Source organism: Salmo trutta, chromosome 5, assembly GCF_901001165.1.
Source record: "Salmo trutta chromosome 5, fSalTru1.1, whole genome shotgun sequence".
Taxonomy (NCBI): domain Eukaryota; kingdom Metazoa; phylum Chordata; class Actinopteri; order Salmoniformes; family Salmonidae; genus Salmo; species Salmo trutta.
The window spans coordinates 40,799,416-40,820,973 of NC_042961.1; the positions used below are offsets into that span (position 1 = coordinate 40,799,416).

A 21,558-nucleotide genomic window follows, 5' to 3' on the forward strand; every position below is an offset into this window, starting at 1 on the left:
ATCCCACTCTATAAAACCCATTACCCTCTCAACTACCTCAGGTCTAATGAAAAATACTAACCATTCATTCCAGCCAATACGATTTATCCCTGTCCCTTTTTATCACTGACTATTATTGGCTAAATTGGAAATGTATATGAAAGCGGTCATCAGTCTTACAGTTCTCTTGTTATGTGTTATAAATCCACACAGACCCATGCTACAGTGGGCCTTTTCAGAGTCTGCCAACCATTGATCTTTTTTACAGCCGCATTAAATATTTATCTCGATTGTGCTCACGGTGATAGTTCAACTTTGTCCATTGTGACATGTGCGTAAAGATCAAACTCCTGATAGCCTCATTTACTGCTGCTCAGTCAACACGATCCGGCTGTCATCTCATTTGCTTCTGGGCCTTAGCGATTTGCCACTTTCCCCAGACTGTTGACAGAGAAGACATGTCAATTCTCTCCTTTCCTTCCGCAAGTGGAAGGCTACAATGGTGAAGCAATGCTAATAGCTCTTTATAGTCTCTACCCCACATTAATAATGCAGGGAGCGGCTGAGCGAGCTTATAAAAAGTTATTTATCGGGGCCTGCTCCTTGTTTACACGATTAGTTGTATCCCCCATCAGCAAACAATGACCACCACCTCCTCCCTGCCTCCCTGTCCCATATGAGTCAATTACAGACAGGGAAGGCGAGGGCGGACGAGGGCCGTCAATGCCACAGCTGAAGACTGAAAATAGGGAGGCCTTGTTGAGTATACCCACTGGCAGGCTGAGGTTGAGACGTCTGTTCCTGTATACGTGAGAGACAGTTATATTTCTGTCTCTGTTATTCTGTTTTTCTTTCTCTCTCTCTCTCTCTCTCTCTCTGTCTCTCTCTCTCGCTGTCTCTCTCTCTTTCTCTCTCTGTCTCCCTGTTTCTCGAACACTCTATTTCAATTTCTTTGGATCTCTGCCATCTTTTATTTCTCTCTGTCTTTCTCCCTCTCACGCTACAGGTTCATAAAAGTTTAAGCGATCTCCGATGGTTTCAGAAGCTGGTATATTGAGCTATACCTCTTTCTTCCTTCTGACTTTCCTTGCCCGTCTTCGCTTGAATTATTTAACATGCGGTCACGCTATGACTCCCTGATAAAATAAAGGTTAAATAGAAATAAAAATGACATGGTTAGAAGAGAAAGGAGGAGTGTAGGTCTGGAATGTTGGTCGAGGATCTCTATACCAACTTTGGTCAATTCGGGGTGTTAATTTATCTTCTCTTTCTCCAAAACGTTGATGAAGGGATGACTTCAGTCTGACTTCTCTCCATACTTTGCTTCCTCCCTCTTTTTATGTCCATTCAAAGAGCGTCAGTAGTCTGAGAAGATACATTTTCCACATGCATTCCGTGACTTTCCCCGAATGTAAGAACATCTTAAAGATCTGAGATCAGTTCTGGATTCAGATATCAAACACTGGGCGGATCTGAAACGCCACACACGTAATATTTAATCACGCTTCTCACGAAAAAAAAGATGATTCACATAATTGCTATCTGTCCATTTGACAAAGACACACAGTGGTTGTCACCTTCATAGACCGTCATTTGTCTTATTTAATAAACCATTGTTTTGCGTCCCCAGTCTCTTTGAATCCCTATTTTGAGTTTGATGTATCTGTGTCTGTGTTTTGTTACGATTAGAGACACAAGCACAGTGTGGGTCTTTGACGAGGCAGAGAGGCATACATATGCAAATTTCACACCCACTGTTGGAACTTATTTACCTAATTAATGGATTAACATAAATCATTAGCGGCAGAGCGGGGGTGCTTGACACTGCTTACCCGGATCTGGTGACCCGGATCAAACCGTGAGCGGCCATCTTCTTTTTTTGACTAACCCCACTGCCACTGTGGAGTTCAGATGTGTGGCTGCCACTCTTATTCACTCCCACTCATAATCACACAAAGTAACCCTTTGGGCACGTACAGAAAAGCCGCAACCCACTGGGCACAGACGTCATTTCAACGTCTAGTTTCGATTCACATTTGGTTGAGTTGTCAACTAATGTGAATTCAACATGAAATCAAAAAATATTCACCATGTCGTTGGATTTAGGTTAATAGTAAGGTAGAAAAAATCAGAAATTCCTATACGTTGATGACTTTTTGCAAATCAAATCAGTTTTCCACGTTGATTCAACGTCATCGCATTGCTTTTTTTGTTGTTGAAATGAAACAAATGGAAACAACATTGATTCAACCAATTGTTGCCCAGTGGGAAGGCTCTGTACTGTATTTTTGCACATGAGCACAAATGTACACACTCACGCAAGCATGCGCAAACTGACACGTAACACTGGTATATAATTGATCTATCTGGCACAACATTGTGAGATATGAACATACCAAGTCAGAGAGAAGTACAGTCATCTATTTAAAAGCTATACTTTCTCCTCTAGTTGGGAATTAAGGTTAAGATGACATCAGGCTTCATACAGGCATCACATGACAACCTGCGAATTCAACATTGGTGCGTACAGCATATTCATTGTCATCATTCACAGTGAATTGTGAGGAAAAGCCAGGCAACTGTTTGTCATCAAGGGCATATAAATAGTCGACTTCTAACAGTGTCCATTTTGTGTTTGTTTCTCTCCCTAGGGGCAGAGGATATAGGTTATTGCGTGTTTTGGAAGTGAACTTGAATAACTGAATATCTCTCTTTCAGGACACAGACACAATGATACTGCATCCCCAAAAGGAACAAAATGTCTTTCAATCCTTTCTTTGTTTTCTTCTCTTGCGCTTTTCTCTGCTACAATATGCAATAAATGTCATTTTTGTTTTGTTTTTCTTATATACCCCATTGAAATCGAATATCCTTAACTTTCTGATTATCATCGTCAATACTGCTGTCCTTATTCTCTTAGCTATTTTAACTATTGTGATAATTGTGATCATTTACATTTTGATATGGTTTTTTCTTCTTCTGGCTTCTCCATACTCCCTAAACTGGCTCTTGCACAAGATCTTTAAGAAAAGCAACTTGAGAAAATGTTTGCCTAGGAAAATATAACCTGCCAACCATTCGGAATATGATTGGCCACACCCCCTGCAATGGATCACCGATTCTAAGGAGCTTGTCCCTCCTACCAGCCACACCCACAGCCAAGACTAGCAGAAGTGGCTACTACTAATACTGAACTGCTTTTCCTTCATTCCCTTCCCCACTCAGAAACAAGCCCCACCCCCAATCTGCCCCCAACCCCTCTATGTGAAAATTAATTTGCTAACTCTTGTCTTTTTACTAACAAAAAGCTTAAGAATTCTCCAATTTACTACTTTCTTTTGTGATTTGGTTTTCCTTTACCTTTATCCTTTTAGTTTTTACAACTAACATTGTGTCATTCACGGAATGTGAGTCATCTGTTCTTTTTTCTACTTAATGTGTGAACTTACGTACTAACAAATAAAATGATATTGTTTTATCTCTTTTATTTTTGGACAACCCTTTAATACAAAAAAAAAGTTTCCAATTTCTTTATTTCTTTATTTGGATGATTTGTATCATCCAAATTTTATTTAATTTTGGACATTTCAAGGATTGATTGGTTGGATTATTATCGCCTATTCTCAAATTAATTAACCTGTTTTTGTTTATCAAAAAGGCGAAATCTCCTTTATTTATTTTTGAAGTGTCCGTAATTGAGTTCACGGTTTGTCATTCTTTTTTTTTCTTTCTCCTCCCCCTGTTTTCTCCTGAAGCACGCAGGCATTGGACACGCTATGGTAAACAAACTGCATTATATGGTAGATATCATTCTAATTGTCTTTACTTTGGTTTGCCCTGGGTTTCCGTTATCTCTTTCTATTCCGTTTGCTCTTACTGAAAATACAAACTTCCATCGATTCCAAGGTAGCTGAAAAAAATCACCTCTATTTGTCTTTCTTTTACTTTGTTTGTTACCACTTTTTACCATCCAAAACTCCTCCCTTCCTTCCAAAAATGTTACCTATCCACTGAAAGAGGTCTGTCCTAAAATGATTAATTTAACAACAATTTAGAAAAAAAAATTGTTACTTAGATTTTTTCCCCCCTTTTATTTGTTTATTTTTTCCTCAAACACTATCCTTATGAAGAAATAAAGAATCATCTTTCAAGAAAGATACAGTAGCAACTTCTGAATTGACTATAACAAAATCTATCCAAAAAAAGTTACGATTTACTTCAGTTTTTCCCCCTATTAATTTTCTTGCAACAAGCGTACTTGAAGTGAACGTACATAGCGGACTCCATTGACAGAGAAATACCCCTACTATTACAACCCCAGTGGCAGGTATTAAGAACTAGGGCCATTTGGATAGTATTCTACTATGTGTGAAACTAGATGACCTGTGTCTTTACTGTTACAAAGTTTGAATATTTGCATATCTAGTAAAACAGAATACTATTCAACTAGACTAACCTAGTAGACTTCTAAATTGACTGCAATAAAATATATAAGCCAACCTAGTTGACAGCACTGTTATTGTTCAGATTTAAATAGTTGCCAAAGGAATAGGTTGAACAATCTACGGGTTCTGTCGAGAATGCACTGCAGCAAATGAATATATCCAGGAGTACAGCTTGTAAAACAACATTGATTCTGTCTTCATTTTACGAGAGCAAAAGGTAAATGCCAGCTGCATAAAGACATCCGTTTTGATAGTTTGCCACAGGTGAGGCTGCATGTGCCAAGACCTGTGGTTCCCACGCAAACATGAATAGTTCAGGTCCGTATATACACCTCCTTATTTAGTGGCAAGAGGTCAGAGGTCAGGCCATAAAGCAGGGCCTCAAATGAGGACCCGATCCCATTAGACCTATAGCGTGATTTACGACTGAGCTGGATCAGCTCTGAGCCCTTACCTAGACTCTTAACACCCAGCCTAATTAAATGCCATTGTCTCTGAATGGTAAATATTGTCCCCTTGTCCGCCACTAAGGCTTTATTGTGTATAACCAGACTGCTAGGAGTCAGGCAACAAAGACAGTGTTGCTACTGGTTTCCTGAAGGAAATGGGGAAAGTGATTTTTTTTTCTAGAAAGGGATAGAATGGACAAAATGAGAAAGGAGAGTATTAAAGGCTGGTTGGCGTATAAATACTGATGTGGTTGTTTTGTTAGAAGACGTTTCGGTAATCCGTGCCAATTAAAAAAATAAAAAATGCCCCAGAAGGATACAATTTTTTATTGCTTTACATAAACAATTTTGTTGAATTACAGCATTGCCATGCACTAGTGTAAATGACTCAATTAACACTACATGTTTATTACCAAAAAACTGTTGAAAACTCTAGGGAAGAAATTAAGATCTCATTTACAGTACATTACTTTCTTTCATGTATAACATTTGTGTAGGCATCTTATATTTCAGATGTTTTCATATTCAGTTTGTTAAGTGTGGAATATGAATGTTATTTACATGTTAGAGTCAAGGACATTAAACTAGTCAATAGTAAATTATTTCACAGATCTTCAAAAATTAGCACCCATAGTGGAACACATAGTAAAAGAGATTCTGTACTGTTTGACCTTTCCGGGTAGCTGTAGTTGGTTAGTTTCTTACTTCCTGTCACTGGATTTGCACAATTAAATAAAAACATGGGTTCTGCGCTCCCCAGTATTGTTGCATGACATGTAGGGGGATATCTCTTGGAATGTTTCAACTGTGTCCGATCTACTGTCTCCATCACTAACACTACCTTGTTACCTCTGAGTTTACTGGCCTCACCCCATGCATGTAAGAGTTGACCCCCCCTTATCTTTTTTTGTATTTTTTTTTTATAAACCAATGACATTAAAGCATATATGTATATGTATATATATCATGGCTATTATATATATTCATACATATATCAACCGTTCTAATATTATCTGTATGGCCACGTGACTCAAGCCACCCCTGTTATTTTAGGGTTTTGTTTTCTTTTGATTAACTTTATTCTAATTTTACTACTTACTAAAACAAATAATACGACCTCACTCCTTACCTTGCTAGAAAAAAAAAATAAGAAAAAAGGAAAAAATAAGAGTGGGAACGGCTTTTCATTTTCTAGGTGACTAGAAGAGTGTTGCCTACAGGAGGCTGTGTGAGCCATCCATCACAACTACACCTGAGTGGGAGTGGAAGCAAACCATAAGGGAAAAGCTAGCCTACGGAATAGCAAAACAAAGAACCAGCCTGAGACTATTGTTATTCCAGCCAGTTATGGGTTTCATAACTACTGTAAATTACTCAATCAATCAAACTCCAGTAGGTGTATGTTCAGAGTCACTTTTCCATTAGTGGCAATGTGTATTTATACCTGTAAGAGTAAGGGAAGGGATATGTAGGGTATTTTCGTTAGCTACTGTCACCTGCTAGTTATTAGCACATGTACACACATAGATTGAGATTGAAATCAAGGGATTTCATATAGCTCTTAGATTGAACAAATTCAATGTTACATTTGCCTTTCTATTCACCGTTGACAGTGGAAGCCTTTTTCCCCTCACTTAGATTTTCCAGTTCTTTAAAACCCTCTCCATTTTCCGTTGACTACATACATTTGTGGTTGCTACATCGGTTTTGTCCCTCATCGTACATTATCATTTTTGTTTTGTTTGAATCATGCACCCTGTTTGCATGCTGTTTTTTTTCTGGCTAGCGTCATAGACATCTGCATCCTAACCCGAAAGTTGACTTCGCTGCTCTAGCCCAGCACGTGCCAGTAAGCACGCGTGTCTAGATGGGTGTTTTTTCCTTTGGCATTCTTGTCCTAATATCACCCTTAACCTCATTGCCTTTTCCTTTGCCCTTTTGTCTGGTGTAGAAGTGGTGCCCTCCGCCATTTTGTTTGGGTTTCCCTTTCCCCATTGCTGCCTCCTCTCAAAGTGTTTTTTTTTGTGGTTTTGGTTTGATTGTTGTGTCCGTTGGTTCATGTTTGTTTTGTCGCATGGACTACTCCTTTAATATTCCATGTTGTCACCCAGGCATTCAGTGCATGGCTCATGTCCACCTTATTAGCTTGGATGGAATCATTTTGTTTCTTCTTAACCAAAACAAGCCCTTGTCACAAAATAACACGCATTCAGTCCGAAAATCTGATCTGGTTGGACAAATCAAATTGCAGAGGACTTTAAAGACTCCTCCTAATTGTTTTACTACTACTACTACTACTCCTACTACTACCACTACTATTACTAAAACAATTTGTTACTAATACTACTGTATGAATCAAACCTTTGTTGTAACTGTACTAACAACCATTTTTGTGTCTGACTCTCCCTTACTTACTAAAGCACTAACCGTTCACCCTCCAACCCCACTCCTTAACTGCCCAACACACAACTAAAACTCCCCTCCATCCTTTACTGAGACTCGGGAATGGTCTCAAAATAGTTCCCCCTGCCCCTCCTCTGCCCCCTTGCGCTGCCTTCACGTCCACCAGCCCCCATCCTTCCTCTCACTAACCCAGGGTTCATAGAGTAATTGAAGACATCAGTTGGATTAGCCCTCAGAGCTAAAGGCTTCATATTGATGGCTGAAGACTTCAGGATTAGGATCTTTCTCACTGAGTTCAGTCACTGCTAGTTGTCCAGTCCAGCTGCCAGCCACCTGTAAGAGGATTACTTGCTGAACAGACCCCCTCTCTCTGCTCAGACTCCCCACCCTCCTTTGACCTGTTCAAAGGGGGTGTTCATGGAACGTGTAGCTGTTGTGTGCGTTCGCAGACCAATGAAAAGCGTTTTCTTTGGATGATGTATTTGAGAAGCATTTAATTTGCCCTGCATTTTGACTAATACTGTACTGTATGTGAAATGAGTATTCAACGCTGATAACTAACTTTGCTTGACAATTGTAAATGTGGACTTTATGATGTTTGCCTCCTCAGACAGTTAAAAACTCTTCTGAAGGTAAGTAGTAAGAAATGATTTGCTAAAAGGCCTGCACTTCAATCAGGTAAGGGATTTACGGTGAAGGTAAGACTGTCAATTTCTGTGCATGCTAAACCAAAAACACATTTACAATGTTGTCCTCAGTGAAGGAACTGTTAAAAGTGGTTAGCTACCTGAAGTGGTTAGAACCGTGCGTTGCCCCGCCTCCAAACAGTGTGTCGCAGACAAGTTACAGTAGTGACTTCAGAAAACGTTAGGCGTTAGAGCACTAAGGTGAAAGTAAAGGTGAACAAAACAACTCACCGCTGCCTCTGAGAAAATAAAGTCACATGATTACTAACTTCAAACATGAGTTGATCATGTTGATCATCTATATCCCAATTGATATTGGGTGTGCATGTGTTTCCAGGAACATGAAGCTTATACACTCTATTGTTCCGACGCCTTCCATACCGGGATCACGGAGGCTAAGCTGTCAGTACAACAATGCTTTGGTACAGCCGCCCAGTCCCACTATCCAAGACAGCCTGCATGGCTTCACTTCGATGCACTTTTCTATGCAAGTATGCAGTCCCCCTCTTGAGTTTCCAGGATTTGTTCCAGGCTATTGTTACGGTCAGAAGCCAGGCTATGCCAGACCATAGGAAATCAATGTAGGCAGTAGAGGAGCCACTTAGGGTGCTTCACCTGGTCTTCTCTCTGACACTGTGTGTGTGTGTGTGTGTGTGTGTGTGTGTGTGTGTGTGTGTGTGTGTGTGTGCTTGCACACAATTGTGTGTTTGCAATAATGCGTTTGTGTATGTTATAGCTCCTTGTCCAGGCAGGCCCCTGATGCTGTCATGATGAGAGGGTATCCAGTAGAAGGAGAACTCTCTGGCGGTGGTTTCAGTGTCACAGAGCCCAGCATGGTCAATGAGCCAGTGACACGCTCAGCCAAGCACACCACAGGCCGCGCTATTAGAGCACAACGCTGAACTGCACTCCAGAGGTCTCCCATAGCCAGCCAAACAACAGGGCTGTAAATGTAATATCCCGAGTTGGAATAGACTAAGCTAGAGATCCGCAGTGTCGAGTTACCTCTTGGCTTACTAGTCCAGTAACTCACGGCATGTGGTTCACTGACCCATCTGGTCCAAATCAATGGGTGCTTTTTCCATACAGCCACACTGTCTATCGCCAGAAAATGGGGTTAATGAAAAATAAATGAGGTGTTAGGCAGTATGCCTTTTCCTTTGTCTCTTCACTTGGCAACAGGATGAGGGTTTGAATGAGACTGTACGGTTTACCAATAGCAGGTCACGTTGTGACCTTGTGGCAAAGCCAATCCCTGCTCTGGCCCTTATGAGTGTAAACAGCTCCTATCAGAGCTTTAGCAGGGATGAGAGGGACACACACACCACACAGCAGAGATCACACACTCCTAGCTCCAGTGCTTTGGAGAGATTTGAGTTGGCTGTGTCCTGTAATGAGGGTTAGGAATAGGAGCTTTCTCTTTCTCCTCTCTGTCTCTCTCTGTCTCTCTTTCTCTGTCTCTGTCGCTCTCTCTTTCTCTGTCTCTCTGTCTGTTTGTGTGTGCATGCTTGCCAGAAAGGGGTTTGTACCCAATTCTCAGCTAGATAGTGGACTAAGATTAATGTAATCATCTACCTCTATGTAGCTTCCTACCCTCACTAAATTACTTTATTGCTGGCCTACAATATATGAAAAAACTGATTATACCATAGTTTCACAAAATATAAGGATGTTTTTTGGACTCTCAATGTGATATAATGTACAATAAGATATTGCTTTCTCGGTATAAATGTCCCGGAAACGGCCGCACATGGCGCTAATTGCCGGTTTGAAACGACGCTAGGAAGTGGATTGGACAGCCCTTTGTCCGCCGAACAATGTCCTCACATTAGGTCATTACAGCCAGTTTTGAATGCCACACAAGCCTGCGCCGATCAAAAGACCCGGCTATGCTGCAGAGAGGCACAGCGAAACCCTGTGCATCAACAGAGCTAGGATTTAAGTCTCCCTATTCCTTTTTGATTCTCAGGCTAGATGCTTACTAAGCTGGAACTGCGTGCTTTGTTTTACAAGGGGAATTGCAATCGTGTAATGGGAATCAATTACAGAGCGCTAAGTCTATTGTCGGATTAAATGGAACGGCGGGTTGTAGCGTTACTATAGTGTTATTGCGGAGGCTAAATATAATATATTCGGTTCTGAGGAGCACAGTTTTGTTTGGCATGAGAAGGAATGCGCTGTCAAGGCTTTTTTTTTTAAACGTAAATAAAAGAGGCACAGAAATGATCCTGGCTCCAATACATCAGTATGATGTAATTATCTCTAGTCTGACAAGGTGATCAATTTCTCTCCATATGTGTTACTTTGGTCCAGTGACAACAAGATGGAAGCTTTTACCAAAAGCTGGTGACATTTTGTCGCGTCATCTGCAACCCAGGATCAAATCACAAATTCATAGCTTGATGACATATTTATCTGTCTGATCGAGCTTGCAGGGTGGGCATGCATTTGTCCCAGCCCAGCACGCACACACATATTCCACTGATCGTCAAATCGTCAAATTTGACGGCAATGGCAGTTGAATAGTTAAGGGCATGTTGAAACAAAGGTTGAAACAAAGGTTTCCAACCACTGTCCTATATCATGCTCCATGCAGTAACCACATAGTTGTGGATGTGTCCTGTTTATACCTGCTTACCCAGAGTCCTTCAATCCTTTTTCTGCATGCCAACCAGTTTCATTTCTTTGACATGTTAGGTAAATAAATGCACTGGCTGAGCAATTTAAAGGGAAAGCAGGCAATTTCCCCTTCGTCACAAACCTCAGAATACGCCCTTTCATTATAACTCCTAGACCCATTTCCAATGTCTTCTGCTATATAATAGGATACGTGAGGAAATTTAAGTTTGATAGCACTCCCTGAATGATATCCCGGCACGCTTTGTAATAGAGTCAACATCGAAGTTAACACAGTTTAAGTAAGATAACTACACGGAACATTGCACCACTCCAAGAGGGTGTATAATTCACTTTGGCTAGTCTAATTTAGATGTAAAAATCGCAAAATATGTAATATTATTGCTTTAAAAGGAAACGTCCTGTGTAAAAGCAAGTACGCCGTAATGTAAATGCATTACCTACGTGGGTGGGAGGATCAGAGTATATTTTCTTACTCGATTACCCTATAGCGACCCACTCCATTCCACCCATTTTAAGAGTGCACCAAGTGCATTTTCTGCTTCTACAGAAATCATTGGTGAAAGAGCAATGGCTTCCAGCTTATGGTGCAGCTCTGTGAAAATGGCTTTACTGATTCTGCACTGTCCTCAATGGACGCTTTCCTTCTATGTTCCAGCATTAGGAAAGCTGATCATACAGTATGTATTCACGGATTACAGAATATACCTTTAAAGAAGTTGGATTGGTTCACTGACAGTCTACCTACAGTATAATGGATTGTCATTCGCTAGAATCCGGATCCAATCCTTTCATTTTGACAGAGAGGAAAACGGTAGAGAAAGAGCCAATAAAACCCTTCAGAAAGTTCCTATTTTTCTCTCGTCCTTAGCCCATTGATTTCATCCCAGTGGAACCTTTGTTGTGTTAACTTGTAGTCACTGTTGCCTTGAAACATCCTGACATCCTGTCTCGTGCTGTGCCAGGTGTTACCTCTAAGCCTCCAATATTAAGGCTTGTAGCCCATAATTGCAGCCATTAAGAAATTATTCAGTTCACCTGTGATATACAGTGTAAACAAGCTTTACCATGTAATGCTGCCATCAGCACAAAAGCCTTGGGCCTCGTTCAAGGTAAAGTGGAGTGTTAGCCACCCTAATTGTACGTTTGGCAGCACTTTGAGAAGTTGAGCTGACTTTGACTGGCGCGCCATTCGTCTAATTGGGCTTGTTTTATTCTTGTTTAAAACTTAAATATGATTAATCCGAAACTATGACTTTCATTATTGGTAGTCAGCTCACAGTCTACCCTTTCAAATATTGAAATCGTGTTTGCATGTGTGTTTTCATGTGAGGCATGTGTGTGTTGAGAGAGTCAGAGAGAGAGAGAGTCAGAGAGAGAGAGACAGAGAGAGAGTCAGAGAGAAGGATTGAGAGAATCGGAGATTGAGAGAGTCAGAGAGAAGGAGTCAGGGTCAGAGATTGAGATAGTGAGAGAGAAGGAGTCAGAGGGTCAGAGATTGAGATAGTGAGAGAGAGAGTCAGCGAGAGAGAAGGAGTCAGAGGGTCAGAGAGAGAGAGGAGTCAGAAATTGAGATAGTGAGAGAGAGAAGGAGTCAGAGATTGAGATAGTGAGAGAGAAAGAGTCAGACCGAGGAGTCAGAGATTGAGATAGTGAGAGGGTCAGAGAGAGAGAGGAGTCAGAGGGTCAGAGAGAGAGAAGGAGTCAGAGGGTCAGAGAGAGAGAAGGAGTCAGAGAGAGAGAGAGGAGTCAGAGGGTCAGAGAGAGAGAGAGGAGTCAGAGGGTCAGAGAGAGAGGAGTCAGAGATTGAGATAGTGAGAGAGAGGGTCAGAGAGAGAGAAGGAATCAAAGATTGAGATAGTGAGAGAGGAGACAGAGAGAGAAGGAGTCAAAGATTGAGATAGTGAGAGAGGAGTCAGAGAGAGAGAACCAGTGGTGATTCCAGATTGTGATGTTGACAATGTGGAATGTTCCATCTCTTTTTAGGTCAGGCAAAGAGAGGGGCTGACTGCACTGTATAGGAAAGAGCTTTTTAGTTCCATAAAGAATGCTGCCTATGTACAAAATCAAATTTGATTTGTCACATACACATGGTTAGCAGATGTTATTGCGAGTGAAGCGGAATGGAACACAATCCTTCCAAGTGTTTGAGTAATGTGTTGGAAATACAAGGACAAAAAAAAACAAGCGCAATAGTATTTGAAAGTTGGATTATTGATCAAATAAAACAAAAAAGCTCGAAGTCAAATGTGTTATACAGTTTAGGCAGACATTGCGGGGCTGTTGTTTCTTCAGTTTCCTCAGCCGACTGTCTGGTTCAGGGGCATCTGAGGTAACTAGGGACTTTGAACCAGCGGCAAGCTGTGATGTTATCATCACCATTTAGTCTCAGGCTAGTGAATGATGACGGCCAGTGGAAGATGGTGCAACCACCAGCAACATCATTACAGAAAATACTATTCAGTGGGGCTGAAGACTGAGGCCATACCTAACTCACTAGAATACTGTAGCGTAGCATTCCCAATACCCCCCTAGATGTAATATCTGATTATTAGCCATGTTAGTTTTGGTCATTGGACATTTGATTATTTTGCTCAAGTCCGTGGAAAGCTTAATATTCTTCAGACTTTCGCAAAAGCCAGATCCCCCTGATTCAACTCGTTCTCTTTCGCCTGGACAAATGGGGATAACCAAATTTTAACAATTACCAGCATAATAAATGTCGGTAAATTGCTAGGAGGGTGACACTTAGTATTTTTGAAAAGGTAGTTGAATGGAGATTACAGTGAAACTTCTTATTGTTACTATTTCTTGCGTTGATGTGTGTCAATGGGTGATCTGAGAGGCTCGGACATACTCAAGGGCAGGCAGAACGGAGGGAGGTAGGGAGAGAAAGAGAGAGAGAGGGATGTGGCCCAAAAAAACAGTGCTAATCTCCCATTTCCCCTCTTTCAGCTGGAATCCTCACAGGTGGCTGGCAGCTGGCTGACACTCCCTCCATTAATGGCCCGCTAATGATGTTAACTACTGGACCCAGTGCCAGGCTAGCATAGCGCTGTACCGCCAACCACCACACAGCTAAACACACAAGGCCCGCTGCCAACTGTGACTTAACTGCTGCAGTTGGTGTCTTATTCTGTCACGGAAAGGGGTTCAAGTAGAGTTCTGTGGATTGCCCCCGATTTGCTGGACTCCAGCAGCCAAGAAGAGGCTGTGTTATCAGTGAGTGGATCGAGAACCACAAAGCAATGGATCCCCGGTTTTGATTAGCGTGTGTTGCGATCACTTGTACTTGGAATCACTTGGGCCAGCCGTGGCTGCTTCTCAAAAGACTTATAGTCGCTAGATGCGGTAACGTTGACCTTCCTCCCGCCCCCTTCGGTCTCCCCCCCCCCCCCCCACAGGACCCCTCCCCCTCCGGAGAAGTGGCCCTCAGGCAAACATATCGACAGCCCTGCCCCCCCCAGGATGACCAGGGATGTGCCCACCTCCGCCTCCACCACCACCTCTTCCACGTCTCCTATAAGCACGACCTAAACTGGCCTCTATATATTTTCCTCAAGTAGTGACAGCAGACATAAAAATGGGTTGCCCTGTTTTGAGGGAAGTACGTCAAAAAACGAAAACAGCCACACACACACAACAACAACAAAAAAGGAATAGCAGAGTGCTTAGCTGGGGACGAGACCTTTGGAGTGCAGTTGTTGTCAGGGTTGTTTTCAGGACCTCAAAAGAAGAAGGTACCATGGTTACGGCACTGTTTTCACTTTTGACTCAGGCATATTTGTATAGGTCTTTTATGAGGTCCTGCTGAAATTAGAAAAGGTGAATGTTCATAGCGTTTTAGCTTTGTTGGTATTCACAGTTCGGTACTCAACTAGTCTGTTGTTGACTGTGATTAGGGAAACGTTTTATTATAAAGCAGTCAGTCGTCAGTTGCCAAGGGTTGATTTATGTATATGAAGCAGTTTCAAGTATTTGACAGGTGAATGAATCACTGCTGAAGAAATCTTTTGACCAACAATGTTCTACAGAACACAATGTACTCTAAGTTGGTAGAAAATGGAGGACGTTTGTAACTATCAACAAAACAGATTTCAATAGTTAATCAAAATCAACGTACAGGTACCGTATTAAGAGAAAATAAAGAAGAAAATAATTGCCTGTTTTCTACCCCCTCCAAACAGCCCAAATATCACTGGATTGGATATTAGTAAGGCCCACACTACCCATATAGCGAATATGAACTATTTGCACTGTGGAATGTAATGTTATTCACAGTAACCCAGAGCATGGTTGTTGGTTTGTGTGTGCCAACAGATGTCATATTAAAGATTGGAGAGGATCGTAGCCACCCTAGCCAGGACTATTAGTATAATTACAATATAAATTGGTGTTGGACTGTAAAATCCAATCCAAATGAAGTCACTTGGCAAGACACTGCTCTGTTTCCATACAATCCACGGCAAACACTGTCACAATGTTCTCTAATCACAAAACAGAAATGATCAGAGAAGACTTTGATCGTCAACATTACTCCCGCCTTGATGGTTAGATTAAAACTCGTCAGGGTTGTACATTCAATTATAAACAACACATCTAATATACCCCTGGAACAAAAAACATCAGCAAAAATGACAGACTGACCAGGTGAACCCAAGTGAAAACTATGATCCCTTATTGATGCCACTTGTTAAATCCACTTCAATGTAGAGGAAGGGGAGGAGACAGGTTAAAGAGAGATTTTTAAGCCTTGAGACAATTGAGACATGGATTGTGTGTGTGTGCCATTCAGAGGGTGAATGGGAAAGACAAAAGACTTAAGTCCGTTACAAGACAAATTGGTTATTTTTATATATTCGCACTGCATAGGAACTTCAATTGGACAGATTTCATATCTGATTTTCTTTCCCACCCTGAGTAAGTCAGAGGCCTGGTATTACATGATAAAGAGTCCTCCTCTCATCTCAACTCTGCTATAATCAAATTAAGGTCAACTCAGTGACTCTGCACTGAAGTATACTCTGGTGTCTCTGTAATACTAATGAATAGAACCAGGACTTAACATTCTGTAGAGAGAGGGAATGAATATGTCTTTGCGCCTGGCACCTTTCTTGCAAAAGCTGACAATCTTCCTCCAGAGGGCCCGAGGAAGCCTTTAAAACAGACTGTTGATGCCAGGAAAACAAAGGCTTTTTTCTCAGTTGGAGCTATCTCCCCTCCATCAGACTCCTGGCGGTGTACATTTGATTTCGTCTGTCAGTTTCCGCTCCGTCAGTGATCAAAGACGCCGCTCGCTCCCGTAACCTCGCACAAAAAACACGACTTTTGGCATTTAAATATTAAAATAAAGTTATTTTCATCCCCCGATTCTCTTGATTGAGGGTCTGTTCGACTGGAACGCAGACCGAATAGTCAAGCATTGAGGTTTGTCAGTTGTTTGACTCTTGCAAGGTCATATTGTCAGTTGTCTAGTTTGTTAAGTGGTCAAATAATATGCAATTCATACTTGCACGAACTAGTCTTACCCTTGAGACCTTATTAGAGAGTGAAAACAGAATCGTCCCAGTGGTCAACCCTAGCAACTGCACTCGTGAGCGACTCCCCTCTGAGCTGCGCCCACGCGACCAATCGATAACGAGTAACGCCACACCGTAGGGGACAGCCCCACCTACCGCCAGTGTTTAATCCAACTTCTTCCTTTCCTTTCCCCTCCTCCCCTCCTCTACTCTCTGTCTCTCTTTGTTGTTGTTGTCTCGCTCCATCTGTCTATCCCTCTCTACCTACCTGTCTCTGTTGGGCCGTGCCCGTACCAGGTGACTATATCAGTGGATGGTATTCTGACCACTACTGGTTATACCCAGGAGGACTACACCATGTTAGGATCAGATGACTTCTTCTACATAGGGGGGAGTCCCAATACTGCAGACCTGCCTGGATCACCCGTCAGCAACAACTTCATGGGCTGCCTTAAAGACGTGAGTGTCTCTGGTTCAGTACTGGGATCAAGGGGGAATCACACACAAACACGTGCGTGCACACACACACACACACACACGCACGCACCAGGAGGCTGCTGAAGGGAGGACGGCTCATAATAATGGCCATGAGTCCTTCCGTCACCAGTAAGGTAACCACCGGCTGCCTATGATGCACACACACACACACACTCAGACACTCATACTTGCTCGCGTACACAAACAGTTTACACAGATGTCATGTCTCTGCGTGTGAGCCAGTGTGTGTGTGTGTGTGTGTGTGTGTGTGTGTGTGTGTATGTGTGTGTGAGAGTAGGAGGTGTCAGACAGGCGTGTAGAGGTGTCATACATTCCCTATGAACAGGCTGGATATTCTCTCAGAGATGCTAAATTATTATCCTAACTCTAAGAGGAAGTAAAATGACAAGTCACCATAGTTGGTATGAAATAGTTTTTCTCACCAATAAGGCTCCAAGCCACAACTCAACAAGATGAGAAAAGGACCACTCCATTTAAAACATTATACTCTGGAATGCCTAATGGCTTATATAGGAAGGACTGGGAATAAGGCACCAATTCATTTCCTCATAAAGGTTCTCTCATTTGAATAAGTGATTACTTTTTCATCAGTTTTAATGAATCATATAGTAATCACATCTCTAACTTAATTATGCTCTTACAATTATGTTTTCATTATTTTGGTTGCTATAAGAAAAATTCCCTCTTGGACTCATCCTCCCAAGGCATTTCTAGTCTCCTGAAGATGAGGATCAGGGCCGTTTCTAGCTTTTGGGGGGCCCTAAGCGAGATTTGGTTGAGGGGGCCCCCCACATCACAGGCAAAACATTTTATTGGCTCCCCTCTTGGCGGCATGAAGAACATTTTAGTTTTAAAGCAAATGTTCTGCAATTCTACATATTTTTCCCTGGGGCATAGAGAAAATTCTGCCGTTTTAAAACACATTTCATGCGATTTTACTCATTGTGACATGTGGAAGAAAGAAAACGTTGTCTTTTAAAGCAAGTTTTCTGCAATTCTACACATTTGCCATGGGGTTGAGAGAAACATGTGCAGTTTTAAAGCAAAGATCCTGCAATTCTACATATTATGCCATGACTTATGCCATGTTCATATGATACTGTATGTGTGAGAGTGACTAACAAAATCAATTGGGGCCCACTAGAGGTCAGGGCCCCTGGGCACGTGCCTGCGTGCCCGGTCAGTTATTCGGCCATGATTAATACAAGGTTTAGATAGCTGGCTAGTCTAACTTACCTAGCAATCTATAACATGATAGCTGGTATGGGCTAATTGAGTGACGGTCAGTAACCAACATAACAGGAGGAAAACTGCTGATGCACTACCCAATTTAGAAATTGCACGTTGTGTATCCTACTATCCTAACTAACAGTACTTTTTGCCCCCGCTGACCTCCTAAAGTTGCTTATGCCGCCTGACTTCCTAAAGTTGCTTATGCCGAAAAACGTCACTGATGAGGATGATGATACAATCAATTCACAAACAGAGAGAGAGAGAAACAGAGGGTGAGAAGGAGGGAGGGGATGAGCAAAAACAAGAGGAAGAGGAGGATGAGGGAAAGTGAAGGAGCATAAAGCAGCGCAAAGAGGAAAAAGGACCCATTTTAAAAAATGCAGAGAAAAGAGAAGAAAGAGATTGACATGACTTGGACGAGTGAAATCTGCCAGTAATTGTCAAAGTATTAAGGGAGAAAGGAAGGCGAAGAGCAAGAGAAAGGGTGATACTGTATGAACAGATGGGGAAGGGGTGCAGACACAGCGAAAGGATTAGAGAAGACAGATGTCCAGCCAAGAAAGAATGAAGCCTGCATGTGAAGTCTGCAATTTATAATCAGCTGTGAAAATGGGAAGAGAGGATGACAAGTAAGAGTGAGAAGACTGTGTAGAAGAGAATGAAGGCGAAATTAGAGAGAGAAGAGCAGGTGAAGAGCGAGTGAAGGGAACAGAGAGAAAGAGAGAGAGAGAGACTCAGTGAGCATAGCCTTGCTATTGAGAGAGGCCGCCGTAGGCAGACCCGGCTCTCAAGAGAAGGCAGGCTATGTGCACACTGCCCATAAAACAAGGTGGAAACTGAGCTGCACTTCATAACCTCCTGCCAAATGTATGAGACACATACATTGCATTCGTAAAGTATTCAGACCTATTTACTTTTTTTTTTACTTTACAGCCTAATTCTAAAGTCAACTTAGAAAATAGTCTAATCATCAATCTACACACAATATCCCATAAGGACAAAGGAAAAACTGTTTTTTAGAAACATTTGCCAAGTTATTAAAAGTAAAAGCTGAAATATTACATTTACATAAGTATTAAGACCCTTTATTCAGTACTTTGCTGAAGCGTCTCGAGTCTTCTTGGGTAGGATGCTACAAGCTTGGCACATCTGTATTTGGGGAGTTTGTCCCATTCCTCTCTGCAGATCCTCTCAAGTTCTGTCAGGTTGGATGGGGAGCGTTGCTGCACAGCTATTTTCTGGTCTCTCCAGAGATGTTCGATCCTGTTTAAGTCTGGGCTCTGTCTGGGCCACTCAAGGACATTCAGAGAATTGTCCCGAAGCCACTCCTGCATTGTGTTGGCTGTGTGCTTAGGGTCGTGGTCCTGTTGGAAGGTCAACCTTTGCCCCAGTCTGAGGTCCTGAGAGCTGTGTGCGCCTTAACAAATCAATTGAATTTACCACAGCTGGACTACAATCAAGTAGAAACATCTCAAGGATGATCAATGGAAACAGGATGTGCCTAAGCTTAATTTTGAGTCTCATAGCAAAGGGTCTGAATACTAATATAAATAAGGTATTTCTGTTTTTTATTTTTAATACATTTGCTAACTTTTCTAAAAAACGGTTTTCGCTTTGTCATTATGGGGTATTGTGTGTAGATTGAGGCTACTTGTGCCTTTTTAAAAAATTTATGGAGTTCTGTCCTTGAGCTGTTCTTGTCTATTAATATTCTGTATTATATCATGTTTCATGTGGACCTCAGGAAGAGTAGCTGTTGCAACAGCTAATGGGGATCCTAATTTGTGTTTATTTACCTATTTGCACATTGTTATAACACACACAGAGAGTGAGAGAGTGCGAGCGAGAGAGAGAGCGCCTCTGGTGATTCCAGATTGGCATGGTGACAACGTTGAATGTTCCATCTCTTTTTAGGTCAGGCAAAGAGAGGGGCTGACTGCACTGTACAGGAAAGAGCTTGTAACGCTCATCGTCGGGTGATAAGGAAGCGGACCAAAACGCAGCTGGGAGCGAACACATGTTTATTTAGACACAAATAAACACGTTACCAAAACAGACAAAGAATAGACGAAACGTTAACTTGCTCAAACAAAAGAGGCAACAACCCACAAACATCGTGGGGGAAAAGGAACTTAAATGTGATTCCCAATCAGACATAACAAGCGACAGCTGTCTGATTGGGAAATCACCCCCGAGCCCAACATAGAAATAAAACACAAAGAAAGGCTATAACCAAAACATAGAAAATAAACCATAGAAATGCCACACCCTGACCAAAATAGCAGAGTTCACCTGGTCAGGGCGTGACAGTACCCCCCCCTCCAACGGTGCGTACTCCCGGCGCACCAACCTAAAGTCTATTAGGGGGGGGACCCTTGTGGGCGCCTCACCCTCGGTGGAGGCTCTGGCCCCGGGCGTGTTTCTCCCCCTGCCTCCACCCTAGCCCTACCCCTCTGGCCCGGACTGGACCACGGTGGAGCGGCATGCTCAGGCTCCGGAACGGAGCCGCCGACCGGAACAGGACTGGTCACCGGTGGACCGGACACAGGTCGTGCCGGACTGTGGACACGCGCCGTGGGCCTAGTGCGGGGAACAGGAATGGGCCGGACAGGACTGGGGACACGCACCACTAACCTGGTGCGGGGAGCAGGGGCGGGCCGGACTGGACTGGACTGGGGACACATACCACTGGCTTGGTGCGGGGAGCAGGGATGGGCCAGACAGGACTGAGGACACGCACCGTGGGCTTGGTGCGAGGAGCAGGGACGGGTCGGGCCGGACTGGGGACACATACCACTGGCTTGGTGCGGGGAGCAGGGACGGGCCGGACTGGACTGGGGACACATACCACTGGCTTGGTGCGGGGAGCAGGGATGGGCCAGACAGGACTGAGGACACGCACCGTGGGCTTGGTGCGAGGAGCAGGGACGGGTCGGGCCGGACTGTGGACACGCACCACTAACCTGGTGCGGGGAGCAGGAATGGGCCGGACAGGACTGGGGACACGCACCACTAACCTGGTGCGGGGAGCAGGGACGGGCCGGACTGGACTGGGGACACGCACCACTGGCTTGGTGCGGGGAGCAGGGACGGGCCGGACTGGACTGGGGACACGCACCACTGGCTTGGTGCGGGGAGCAGGGATGGGCAGGACAGGACTGGGGACACGCACCACTGGCTTGGTGCGGGGAGCAGGGACGGGCCGGACAGGACTGGGGACACGCACCACTGGCTTGGTGCGGGGAGCAGGGATGGGCCGGACAGGACTGGGGACACGCACCACTGGCTTGGTGCGGGGAGCAGGGACGGGCCGGACAGGACTGGGGACACGCACCACTGGCTTGGTGCGGGGAGCAGGGATGGGCCGGACTGGACTGTAGACACGCACCACATTCGCCCGGCAAGGGCGAGGTGCTGGCACAGGACGTGCTGGACCGTGACCGCACACCGGCGACACAGTGCGCCCAAGCGGCGCCGGATATCCTGGACCGAGGAGGCGCACTGGAGGTCTGGAGTGCACAGCTGACATCACCCGTTCTGGCTCAACGCCCACCTTAGCCTGGCAAGTGTGGAGCGCTGGCACAGAACGCACTGGGCTGAGCAGCCGTACCGGAGACACAGTGCGCGTCCTCGGCGCAGGATACATCGGACCGAGAAGGGGCACCGGAGGCCAGGAGCGCTGAGCCGGCACAACACGTCCCCGCTGAAC

The 21,558-nt window shown here is 43.6% G+C and overlaps 1 protein-coding gene across 8 annotated transcripts in view; it reads left to right on the forward strand.

The window, feature by feature from the left end:
- nrxn2b (neurexin 2b) overlaps nucleotides 1-21,558 on the forward strand; it is a 943,005-nt gene that overhangs the window by 462,543 nt on the left and 458,904 nt on the right. For 7 of the 8 annotated variants that reach the window (XM_029753594.1, XM_029753600.1, XM_029753598.1 and 4 more), the window contains exons 7-8: nucleotides 3,735-3,758; nucleotides 16,416-16,577. In XM_029753594.1, the coding sequence (XP_029609454.1) occupies nucleotides 3,735-3,758; nucleotides 16,416-16,577 (186 nt within the window). The remainder of the gene's footprint in view (nucleotides 1-3,734; nucleotides 3,759-16,415; nucleotides 16,578-21,558) is intronic. The other variant, XM_029753596.1, reaches the window with a different exon arrangement.